General features: G+C 51.3%; 5 protein-coding genes across 5 annotated transcripts; all 5 read left to right on the top strand.

Annotated features, from left to right (window-relative positions):
• Positions 1-923: 923 nt before the first annotated feature.
• Positions 924-2,263, top strand: zas1-1 (Zinc finger protein zas1; the record flags this gene model as incomplete). Its single annotated transcript, XM_032031947.2, has 3 exons — positions 924-1,259; positions 1,385-1,644; positions 1,840-2,263. The coding sequence occupies 3 exons, from the start codon at positions 924-926 to the stop codon at positions 2,261-2,263; spliced, it is 1,020 nt and encodes a 339-aa protein (XP_031893546.2).
• Positions 2,264-2,825: 562 nt separating this feature from the next.
• Positions 2,826-3,542, top strand: encC (Anthrone oxygenase encC; the record flags this gene model as incomplete). Its single annotated transcript, XM_032031958.1, has 3 exons — positions 2,826-2,895; positions 2,967-3,131; positions 3,268-3,542. The coding sequence occupies 3 exons, from the start codon at positions 2,826-2,828 to the stop codon at positions 3,540-3,542; spliced, it is 510 nt and encodes a 169-aa protein (XP_031893553.1).
• Positions 3,543-6,031: 2,489 nt separating this feature from the next.
• On the top strand, positions 6,032-7,139 carry CGGC5_v005094 (uncharacterized protein; the record flags this gene model as incomplete). The annotated part of the gene is made up of 3 exons (XM_066151393.1): positions 6,032-6,534; positions 6,778-7,023; positions 7,115-7,139. 3 exons carry the CDS (start codon positions 6,032-6,034, stop codon positions 7,137-7,139), a joined length of 774 nt encoding a protein of 257 aa, XP_066009075.1.
• Positions 7,140-8,267: 1,128 nt separating this feature from the next.
• On the top strand, positions 8,268-9,865 carry chyH-2 (FAD-linked oxidoreductase chyH; the record flags this gene model as incomplete). The annotated part of the gene is made up of 2 exons (XM_032031981.1): positions 8,268-8,549; positions 8,615-9,865. The coding sequence occupies 2 exons, from the start codon at positions 8,268-8,270 to the stop codon at positions 9,863-9,865; spliced, it is 1,533 nt and encodes a 510-aa protein (XP_031893183.1).
• Positions 9,866-10,505: 640 nt separating this feature from the next.
• On the top strand, positions 10,506-11,232 carry CGGC5_v005096 (uncharacterized protein; the record flags this gene model as incomplete). The annotated part of the gene is made up of 3 exons (XM_032031992.2): positions 10,506-10,514; positions 10,817-10,840; positions 10,918-11,232. The coding sequence occupies 3 exons, from the start codon at positions 10,506-10,508 to the stop codon at positions 11,230-11,232; spliced, it is 348 nt and encodes a 115-aa protein (XP_031893184.2).
• Positions 11,233-11,838: the final 606 nt, after the last annotated feature.

Consider the following 11,838-nt stretch of genomic DNA (forward strand, 5'->3'; position numbering starts at 1 on the left):
CCACAAAACCGGTATCCCACTCGCTGAGTCATCGCGTGTTAATAAGCACCGGGAGAGTGGGAGACCAATCATTAGCGAGCTTTGGCGCGTACAGCTGCCGCGGGAGGTTTAGCCCCGGCCCCACAGTTTCCCAGGGGGTCTCGGAGTCAAGCGAAGGTCCTGTCCGAACATCTCTACACACAGCACAGCGCACCAGTGCACCGGTGCTATTCTATGCACCGAGCCCCTTCTCTACCGTCAGGCCCTTTTTTTACTCAACCCTTAGTCAACTGTATAGGGAACCAACTCTCCAGTGCGATGGATCTGTTCCTTCCGTACGCTGGAGCTGCCCAGAATGCCGTTCACCTGCGACCATGACGGCTGCGGCCGCTCCTATCTACGCAAAGAGCACCTCACGCGTCACAAAAAGGAGCACGCGGCTACACCATCTTTTTGCTGCCCATCATGTGGTACAAAATTTACAAGAGGGTATGTCATTGCAGTTATCATTGTCTTCTAGTTGTTGCTGGTTGTCGTTGTTGTTGTGGTGGTGGTTGTGGTTGTAGAGAAAGTGTCAAAGTGGTGCACCAGCTCGGCACCCGAGGCCATCTCGCGTTGGTCGGAAACGGACCCGAACCCGAACAACATCTAGACTAACACGCGGAAAACACCATGATAGAGATACTCTTCGTAGGCATATGGTTCTCCACGGCCCGACTGCCCCGCCAACACGCGTAGCACAAGCCTGCGTCCCGTGCCATCGCACAAAGACAAGATGCGATGGTCAGCAACCCTCCTGCTCGACGTGCAACGATAAGGGGAGATCGTGCGAGTGGCCGCAGCCGCGCGGCAAACAACCATCGCCAGGACGAGCGGTGGGATCGTCCCCTTCTACCGGCTCTAGCATGCTGGCCGCCTGCATGGCGCCTTCGAATCCCGTCATCATGCCGGACCCCTTGACAACGGGGATGTCGCCCACCGGCTTGCTTACGCAGACTATCATGCCACCGGCACCGATGACGATGACCGATACCTTCGACTTTGCACCTGGATCGATGTTGGATGAGGGGATGAGGATGCAGTTGCAGAGAGTCTACTTTGACCACTTCCATCCCCAGTGGCCGATGCTGCACAGGGAGACGTTCGAGTCCACGATGCAGCCTAAGCTGCTGATGCAGGCCGTCATCACCGTGGGACTATGGTTTGCCTCGGCACCGGGGTCACGAGACCTCGCTATCAGGTTCCACGACCACCTCCTAATAGAGGTAGGCAACAGAATTGTAAGTGTTGATAACTTCTCTTTTGGCGTGTTGGCCTTTACAACCGTACGGGCAAATTGGTTTCCACTTTAAATGCGACCCGAGTCAGTACCGTAACGCAGTACGCTAACACCAAGTCTCTACAGCTCGAACTATTAGAACAATCAAGAAGGGGCATGTTGTCCCCGCGAGTAGATTTGCTGCCAGTCTTCCAAGCCATGCTGATTTCAACAATCTTGGTGCCGTACCGGGCAGACAAAACGATGGAGAACGTGATGATGACGCACGCAATGCTCCTGGAGACATTCAAGGCGACGGGCCTGTACGACCAGTCGAAGATTAACGCAGCTTCGCAACTGTGCGGGAATAGTGGATATCCTTGGGTTTTCCGGGAATCATGTCAGCGGTACGTTGAGAGCCCCCTCCTTGTTGAAAGCATCACAAGCAGAAGAGAGTGACTCCTCTGACGAGGTTCATCTGATGTTGGGACATGTCGCTCTGAAAGAAGAGGGAAACTTGTACCGAAAGTGGGCGTTGTCATTTACTTCTGGTCCAAAGCCTACAGACTACGAGACCTTTTGCTAATTCCGTTACGAAACAGTCTTGCCGTTTTTCAGTTCAAACTACATTTGATCCTTCAAGCAGTCTTTATTACGATATACCCCGCGCTCCGAATATCCCGAAACGCAGAGCCAGCCATGCTCAGAGTCAAAGTGCCCATGCCGCTAATGATGTGGGACGGCCGAGCAGCGCAGTGGTTCGGCATGATACCGACGGATCCCGAGCTCATGGACGACCAGGGCGACGAGGAGCTTTTGATAATCAGCAGAATGTGCGATAAGGCGGTGATGATGATGGACAACAAGCCGCTGATACCGCTCCTCTCCTGGGACCGGTGCCTGGGAATGGCCATCTGGTGCTGGTGCATGAAGCACACGGAGAGCGACAGAGAGTTCATTGAGAACATCAAACCATTTGTATTAGAACCGTTAAAAGGAACGGGCGTTCATTATGGCCCCAGCTAGCACCAAATAGACGGGTGAAATACGCTCGAACTTGCTGCGCGCTCTGATCGTGACCCTTTGTTTTGCGGCCCGACTGCCGAAACGCGGGGCTGGACTGGGCTTGGACAGAGCCCCACGTGACAATAGGCGTTCCCTTCAATCTGGCCTTATCATTACAGCCTTGTCTGACTTGAGACAAGCCTTGCTGTTTAGCCGAGAGACGGGGCTAAAAGAGATTTCGCCGTCGCGCTATTTCGGCTCCCGCGTCTACTAGGGGCTGTGGGCTTGGTGTGCCGGTGGGATGGCGGGATGGCGGCACAGGTTGCATATCTGGGGATCAGAACGCACTGGTGACGAAATTGATGACCAAGATGAGGGGCTGTCAACGGTTTGACCGCGGGCTGTGTGGGATGGATCTAATAGTCAAAATGAACGACAATCGCTGGATTGTTCATGAAGCTGATCTTGCAGTTTGATCACGACTATCGCGCACCTCGCCTGCCTATTTTCAAGCGCATTAACCACACCCTGACTTCTACGACCCTTATCTGACCCACAGTTTCAGACGGAACCTTCGTTCGCCATGGCCGAGGGTATCAATTGGACCCGTGTGCTCCAACTGGTCAACCTTGCTGGAGCGGCACATCTCGTAGGTATGTTGGACAACGGCCTCCGCTCTTTCCACGCCCGAGAAGAAGGCCCGAGACTTTATTAACAATACCAGGATATCAATATGGCAGCGACAAACTCGCCATGCACAGCATCGTGCAACTCCGAGATAAAGACCTAATCACCGAGCTATGGTTCCGAGGGTGGGACTTCGGCCGGAAGTACGGCCCCACAATGGTGACCGGCACGGCGGCCGTTTTCGGTTTCCTTGCTTGGAAAGGTGGGTTCGGCCCCTCCCCTGTCTCTTCTCCGTGCTGCCGGCACGAACCTAAATGCAGCACACACACAGACCAAAAAGCGTATTACTATTATTTTCCATTTGGCTAACAGTTTTGTGCTATTTTTATTTTCTCCAGACGGCGCCGAAAGCCCTGCGTTTATCTACAACCTCGCCGCGGCCGTCCTCATGGCGTCCGTGGCGCCATACACCCAGTTCAGGGTGTTTCCCGTCAACGACAAGCTCCTCGCCGAACACGAACGAATCGTCAACCCCAAGAAAGATGATGGTCCCAACGGTGGCGCTAGCCTTGAGCAAGTCCGCGGGTGGGCTGCCGATTGGAAGAGACTGGATATGCACAGGCAAATACTGGAGGCTTTTGCCGTTGTGGCGGGTATTATTGTCACGGGCTAGAGCCCGGATTGATATCTCCGGCTTTGCCGGAGCAGTCTCCGAGATCCGGCTCCGTTGGACCCACTATTCTGCCGGGGTACACCGCCTAACCCGGTCTGCTTCACCGCTGTTAGGCGCCTATCCCTGTAAAGTCTTTTCTTCCTTCTTCAGCTTAGAATAGTCAATCGACGGCACCTCTACGTTGAACAAGCCTAGGGGCCAGCCCCTTACAATTATTGCAGCTTCAAAATCGTGAAGCGTTCAAAATTCTCTGGAAGCGATTTGCCACGTCGTACAAACTGCGGAATTAGTTCTCCTGGCTGCAGGAGCAATCAATAAAGGCGCGATAGCATTGTTATAGGAAACTTTGAGCATCGGATTGCTACCTGGACGGCCACAGTGCACATGCTACATAAACATTCCCCCAGATCCTGAATCGCGAACCTGTCCTTGATTTCAGTTCTTGTCGCAGGTCTTTGCTCTTTTTAGCTTACCCAGAATTGATAAGGGGTTCACAGTTCGTTACTGATCTTGATAGCAAGATGCTCACCTTCGCTCTTCCTTGAATATCCATCAGTCGCGTGGGCGTCTTCGTGGTACGCAAATAAGGCGCGATGCCTTGGCGTCAGTTTATCGTGCTCCCGACTTGGTGCGGGAAGGGACCGTCGTCGCACGACACCGATGCGGTCGCAACACCGAACCTGAACAACCTGCCCGGCGAAATACTGATCAACATCGCCGAGTACCTCCAACCCGAAATCTTCCCGGCGAGCGATCCGGAGCGCACTTATACATCAACTGATGGCACGATATGCCAGTATTACCCTTGGGCACCACACTTCCCTGCTTCGTACCGTCACCACCATGACGAAATAAAGGGTTACCATAGACGACATGCCGACCGCAAAACGTTGGCCCATTTGCGCAAAGGAGGACGTCCGAAGCCGTGCAGAGACGTCATCAACTTTTTACTCACCAGCCGACGCATATTTTTCGCTCTATATGTGAGCCGCTACCGCGCACCAGTCGCTGTGGGTCATAGGAATGTACGAAGCCTGCTTGCCAACATTGCCAAACGGAACCGTCTACAAGATTTCGTTTGCGAAATGACTGTTGTGTACGACATGTTCGAACAGTCAAGTTGCGAATCATGGAACTGGTTCCCGCTGCTTCGATTGAAGAACCGCATTAACGCAGACACTCTGGAACTGAAGATGCTGAGAAGCCTGGACGTTGCCCTGGAGCCATGGGTGAAGGAGCCAAAGCACGTCGTGGAGTGGTGCAGACTTCTACCCAAACTCCCCGCCCTGGAACGCATTTCGTTCAAACACTTCAGGGGCCTCGAACTGCATCTACCACTCTTGCCTCGCATCACCGAGGCGCACTTTTACAACTGCGCGCCCTGGAATTCAAGTTGGCGGGACAAACGACCGCAGGCAGAATCGATCTTGAAAAAGCTGCCAGCTCTTCGATCGCTGGCCGCCTACAACTCACTCCACTCCTCCTGGTGTGTTAAAGATTGCAAGTCGCAATATTTAGATCCCATCGCACCCCAGCTGGAGTTTCTCGGCTGGTCGCACAAGCATGACCGCACGTGTCTGGACAGTTTCCTCGAAGCCGAGATTCCTGTGTCTCGCCTGACGAGGATCAAGCGTCTCAGTCTCTGCTGGTACCATTTTTTAAGCTACGTCTTGCGTACGAGGGATGGCCCAGAAAGAGATGATTTTATGCCAAGCTTGGAGACTTTCGAGCTTCACACGGTATTTAAGATGCCCTCGTGGCACGGTGGGGGCAGGCGAGGGGCTTCGTCCCCCGAATTGGCGTCAGTCTTGGGCTGGATTGAAGCGCGGTGCCAGGCGGAATCTAACAGAATTCGGATCGTGGACCTTCGTGCAGTAGGTCTGATATCGAAAGGAAAGCCTCCCCTCACGGATACAGGAGAGGTTCTGACTGACTATCAAAAACGGCTGCGGAGGTTGGGTGTGGAGTTGCTATTTGCCGATGACCATGTAGGCGGTTGAATGTAGTTAAATCAGTTTATTCTGAGCATGTAATGAAAAAAGAAAAAAAAACCTCTATCTACGTATGCAAATAGATTAGTAATTTCGAAGCTTAGGTGCTCAACCAGCAGCAAACGTGGGAGTTCACAACGACATCCACGCTTTTTTATTTTCTTTCTTCGTTTTTACTTTCTTTTCACCATGCGTCAAGCCTGCCAAGAGCGCGATGAGGATGCCAACTCACCTTTTGATTGGGCGCATACGCTCAGAACACCGCCCTGAGCTCCGTTCGGATATCATCAAGGTACGGACGGGAAAACTTTGTCTCTGCCCGTGTGACGCATGCGTCCGAACATGACACCGAAAGTCATGGACCGCCATACAGGTACCTTAATGAAGGAAAACAAAATCCTTACGGTCGAGTGAAAAGCCTTTCGTTTTTAAATCAACAATTCCATGCACACTTGCTTGAAAACTTGCACACCACACAACATTTCATACATCGACAAAATGCCGAGACAAGCTGCAGCAGAGGCAGCACAGCGGAACTCGGATCTGAGCAGTTTCGAAAAGCTTCCTACGGAACTTCTGGTCGAGATCGCCAAGCACCTACAAGATGACGCCAACTTCCCACACATCGGCCCGCCGCTGAAGTACATTTCAGCCGAATCTGTCGTAGAGAATTACTGGAGTCGGGATCTACTGTCTTACAAGCCTACCGAAGATGGAATAGAGCCGCCAGCCTGCAAGGAATTCAAGCGGCGGAATCAAGACATCCAGAACCTCACCGCAACAAGCTCACACCTCTTTGCCGCATGCGGCAAAGTGATTTATCGCACACCAGTCATTCACGGCGATGATGAAATGGTCGCAAGATTCTTCGAAAGGATCACCTCACATCCTGTTGTGCAAACGTATATTCAACATCTTTCCATCCAGACCTTCTGGTATACGCAAACATCCATTCACCCATACTTTAAGCCAGATCTGCTCAACAACCTGGTCAATCTGAGGTCTCTAGAACTTCGCGACTATATGGGACTATATGAAGACAGTTTGTGCAGTCTTCTTTCAAGGCTACCCGGTCTAGAACGGCTGTCGATGAATGGTTTCTTCAAAACTCAAGGGTTTCCCATCCTAAGTAATATTCGAGAAGCATATTTCAACGACTGTAAATTTCTTCCACGTGACGGAGAGCATATTTTATCAAGGCTTCCGTCTCTCAAGCTACTTTCAAACTATCACAGTTTCACCAGGATGCCCGAGAACGCTTTCCTGGGTCTTGAGAGCACGCTGGAGACCCTTGTGTGGGTTGGATACGAAACAAACTATTCGAATATGGCCCGAGCAATTTCTAGCATGAAGGTTCTCAAGCATATCAAAACCAATAATCTTCGATGGTTGCTTCCTATCGACATTCTTGGGGATACAAAATTCTTACAATCACAGCAAGATGTTGGAAATGTAGGACGGACACTGCAGACTTTGGAGTTTGTTCCGATGTACGTTGACCGGCTATCATGGGAATCTTCAGTTACGACAGTTTTGCTTTCTCTCGAGAATCTAAGCGTGGTCCTTAATACTAACTGTCAGTCTCAATACCGGAGCCTGCGCATAGTTGACGTTCGCGCGTACACTGAAATGGAATTGGATAACAACGGAAAAGATTGGTTCCGGGTGAAAACCAACCGAAAGCATTTGGATCAAATGTTGAGCAAATTGGCAAGGAATCTCAACGTCAAGGTCATGTATCTGTAAGACTGTTCGACATTCAAAGAAACTTTGTCACGACGTAAGGCCAAATTTCTGCTTAGCAATTACAATTACAGATTGGGGACAAAATTGAAATATCACAAGAAACTCGGTAGCGAGAGCCCTTCGTGGTTCATCGTCGTTAACATGTGATCTCCCCTCTCGCCGCTGTGGGTTACTCCTCGTCGCACTTGTCGACCTGCGACAGGCTGCAGACCGTAGCGGTACCCTGGACGATTTGGCATGGGCTGGAAGTGTGATTAGTTTCCAGTCTGAAGTCTGACAAGTAAACCGCGCACTGCCCATTGACCATACCACGTGAGCTGATGCATCACTCAAGGCACTGATGCAACTCCTCCAAATCAACCTGCTCCAACGATTATTTGCTGCAAATACATTGATTCTGAGAATACTTCTGTTCCAGGAAACCACTTTGATGTTGGGGCATATCATTAGGTTGTCTTGCCCAATGAACTGCGACATTTGAGTTGGAGGTGGTTTGTGTGCTTACGCCAAGCTCTCTGTGTGGACTCTTGCGGACGCGCGGCGTTCAATAATGCAACATGCATGCGTTAATACACATTAAAAATTCGGTGAAACCACAGAGCCTGCTTCTCAAGACTGTCAAAATCCACCAATTACGGACCGAAATTGTAAGTATAGGCATCAAAATAGAAACTTCATTGGACAGAAGGTTACGGGAAAAAAAGAAAGGAAAGACCATTTGCCTGCTGCCGTCTCACAAGAAAACTCTTGGAATCTCTTGGCTGACTTGCTGAAATAGGAAACTGGACGTTCTTGTCTCAGACTCTGTGAGTGGCCAAGGCTGTATTCCCTAGCGTCCTAGACTCAGTGTAGCCTTGGGCATTTTCTGTACGACTTATAACCAAGGCAGTCCCGATTTGTTCTCATTCGATGAACACCCGCGAAAAACATTTGAGGTGTCTCTCACACTACCTCAATGCCCCGAGTCAAACCTGTCACACTTTTCAACATGAACGAACTGTTATACTTCCTATTGACCCTCGGGTTACTCCAAAATTTCGCTCTCGCCCATAGCATACCCAACTACTTCACTAAAGCGCCCGTCACGCGGAGCCACGTGGATGTCGAGCAGGTTCGACGAGAACTGGGATGCCGCGTATCCAGAACCTCCACCATCTTTGGACCCGACGATGATTCATATGTCAACGCGACTGCGAGGTGGAACCCAATTGCGGCGCCACAAATTCAAGTTGTTATCGCACCTGGAGAAGAGTCTGATGTATCCATCATCGTATGTTATACACCTTCGGGCATCGACTCCCACTATCCAGAGGCTATTGCTAAAATATTTACTAGGTCAAGTATTGCATTGAGAACAGCATTGACTTCTTGGCTGTGAACCGCGGTCACGGCTGGAGTCAATCGCTCAACACCTTCAAGGGAATTCAAATCAGTCTGGAGAACTTGCACAGTATTGATATCCAGCCCAACGGCGAATCCGCCTGGTTCGGGGGCGGTGTTTACGGTGGTAACGTCACCAGGTACTTGTGGGATCGTGGGTATGTTGCCACTACAGGAGCCTGCGACTGCGTTGGTATGATGGGCCCCGGTCTCGGAGGGGGCCATGGACGGCATGAAGGCCTCTACGGCTTGATAATCGACAACTTCATCCAACTCAACGTTGTTCTGGCTAGTGGTGAGTCCGTGAAGGTCAGCGAAACAAGCCACAGCGATCTGTTCTGGGCATTGAGGGGCGCAGGGCACGGCTTCGGCATCGTTACCAGCTTTGAGCTGAACATATTCCCTCGAGGCCCCGACACGTGGCACTACCACAACTACGTCTGGCGGGATGACAAACTCGAGGAGGTTTTCGAGGCCCTGAACCTCTTCCACAACAATGGGTCTACCCCTGTCAACATGACGGCCAACTTCGGAATCTTTCTGGTGAATAGAACGATAACGATCGAAGAGCCCGTCATCTTCTGGACTTTCGCCTACCGTGGGTCTGCGGAAGAAGCGGAACAACACCTAGCGCCATTCAACGCGATCGAGTCTGCTTATGACGAGTCAGACGACGGTCCCTACCCTTCCATCTCTGCGGCGCAACAAATGAATGAGGAATCCTTCTTCTGCCAAAAGGGCACTACGAGAGCCATCGCTGCAGTAGGGCTGCAAGTTTATAACCTGACTTCTGAGCGCCTCATATTTGAGGGCTTCAAACAGCGACTTGCCGCTGGTTCAGAACTTGCTGCGAGGACCACTATAGTTCACGAAGGGTATTCCACCGCAGCTGTGCAGACCAAAAACCCCGATGATTCCGCTTATCCCTTCCGCGACGACCATCACCTGATGCTCCCTATGGTCTTCGTCCCTCCTGGTAATCCTGCTGCGCAAGAAGCGGGACAAAAGTGGGTGGACGAAATCAAAGAGCACTGGGTGAACGGCCAGCCCGAGCGGCCTACCAATGTGTATCTCAACTACGCTAATGGGCTAGAGCCGATTGAGGAGTTATATGGCCATGAAGGCTGGAGGCTGGAGAAGCTTCGTCTGCTGAAGGCGAAATACGATCCCCTCAATCGCTTTCGACATTTCAACCCTATTGCTTAGATCTCACCAAAACGTTGATGTGGAGATAGGAGAAAAGCCTCATCCCTTTCTTCCAAAGGGAAGAGAGAGGCACTTCATAGTCACACAGCATTCATGGGAAGCCGCTATCTTATGTCCAGGGCAGGACTACACATCTCGTGTTTTCAATTCGGGTTGAGTTAGTGATCATGAATAGTAATATTGAAAAGTGAGCCACAAGTCGGGTCCACCACCCGCGCCGCAAGCGTTGCGAGTCTAAGTGTCAATTCCCAAGAAGACTCCAGTGAGTAGGGCAATGAGGAGTTGTACCGCGATTTATAGCAACATAATATGCACAAACATTTATTCCTTTGAAGCCGGACTTATCGGTGATTCGGGTCAGCCATGGCTGCGATAACGCATACGCAGCGCTGACAACTGTGATGATCGACCGCGAACTGAATGAAAGTAATAGGATCATTAATCCACAACCATTCGCACCCGGATTCGGAAATTTCAAAAGTGCCGTAGATCCGGTCCCGGCCCGCATCGCATTCACGACCCGGGCAACCGCTGACATCAAGAGCCGGCCAGGCGCAGTCAATCGAAGAACAAAGCCCACGGATTCCGAGGACAGAACCCAGCAGCTTGGATCGCATGACTTAATGACTTAATATACTCGATGATTATAGTACGAGCGTTACCCACACTTAATGCCATAATTGGCAGCTTTGCAGATCTCAATAGGCAAGTTTCGAAAATAGAGTTTACAGACTGGGGAACCATCAACTTCGACACGCGCTGGATCTGACTCGCCGTGTCGCACGATCAGCCCGCCCGAATTTTTCGAAGGAGACCAATACGCGTTTACAGCCTTAAGTGAAGCATTATGAACTGTTGCTCAGGAGTCGACTATATAAGTCTAGTTGATCCGGCTCTTCCGCAACTCTAGCAACTCAAGCTTTTGTGCCATCTAAACGTTTGAACTTTCAGCCCGAAAACAAACTCTACCATATTGTAAGTCCTCCCGAGGCAGTTCTTGGCATGGAAGTGCCTGCTTCTTCGACACAATCACTAACAAGCACTGCTTCCAGCAATCAACCCTCTCCCTCAACTTTCCAGTACCGACAGCCAACATGAAGGCCTCCGCCATCTTCACCGCCATCACCTTCCTCGCGGCCGGCGTCATCGCCGCTCCTTCTGCCGAGGGCGACGCTCTGATCAAGAGAGCCGACACCTGCTTCGACTGCCAGTTCAACTCCTTCGTTTCCGGCCGCTGCAAGGGCGCTTGCACCGGCGCCGAGGAGGCCTGGGGCAACGGCGGCCAGAACTGCAAGCACTGCATTGCTGGCTGCCCTGCGACCACCGCCAGCGACAAGGCCGGCACCTCTGCTGGCTACCCTTGCTAGATACAGTTGGAGAAAGCCAATAGGGGATGAGTGGTTGCGCGTCAAGCAAGAGATGGGGAAAGGGACAGCTGACAGCTGGTCGATATTTGGAACATTGAAGCATCTCGAGATACCAAAAGAGCAATAAGCGTTGAATGCATCGTATACCAACTTTGAGTTTAACTCCTTCTGTATCGTCCGGACTTCTCCGTTCCATGCACAAGCGACAAGCGTGTCAAGCTAATTTGCAGACGGGTTTCTTCAACCCAGCGAAAATTCTGCATGGACTCAACTTCAAATCTGTACGTTGTGTGGACTCAGTTGCTTTCAATTTTTCAACTGCTCAGCCAGTTCAGGGTTCATCTGGTGGGTAGCTCCAGAAGTCAGAGCAATGTTCCCGCCAGCGTTCAGACGGAGATTAGCGCCTGATTGGCCAAAGAAGAATCATACGAGCTGACGGAAACCTTCGTGGGATGCCCGATCTAAGCCTTGCGTACTGTGGGGATGTGGGATGCCTTCAAACACATACCAAGGATACAAGGCTTATGAGAAAGGGAGTAGTTGAGACGTGTGCTGAGTGGTGGACAAAAACGCCGCCACCCTGGTCATGGCTGAATGCAACTTTTC

This window comes from Colletotrichum fructicola (genome assembly GCF_000319635.2).
Source record: "Colletotrichum fructicola Nara gc5 chromosome Unknown KSG_Nara_v1_contig03, whole genome shotgun sequence".
Taxonomy (NCBI): Eukaryota; Fungi; Ascomycota; class Sordariomycetes; order Glomerellales; family Glomerellaceae; genus Colletotrichum; species Colletotrichum fructicola.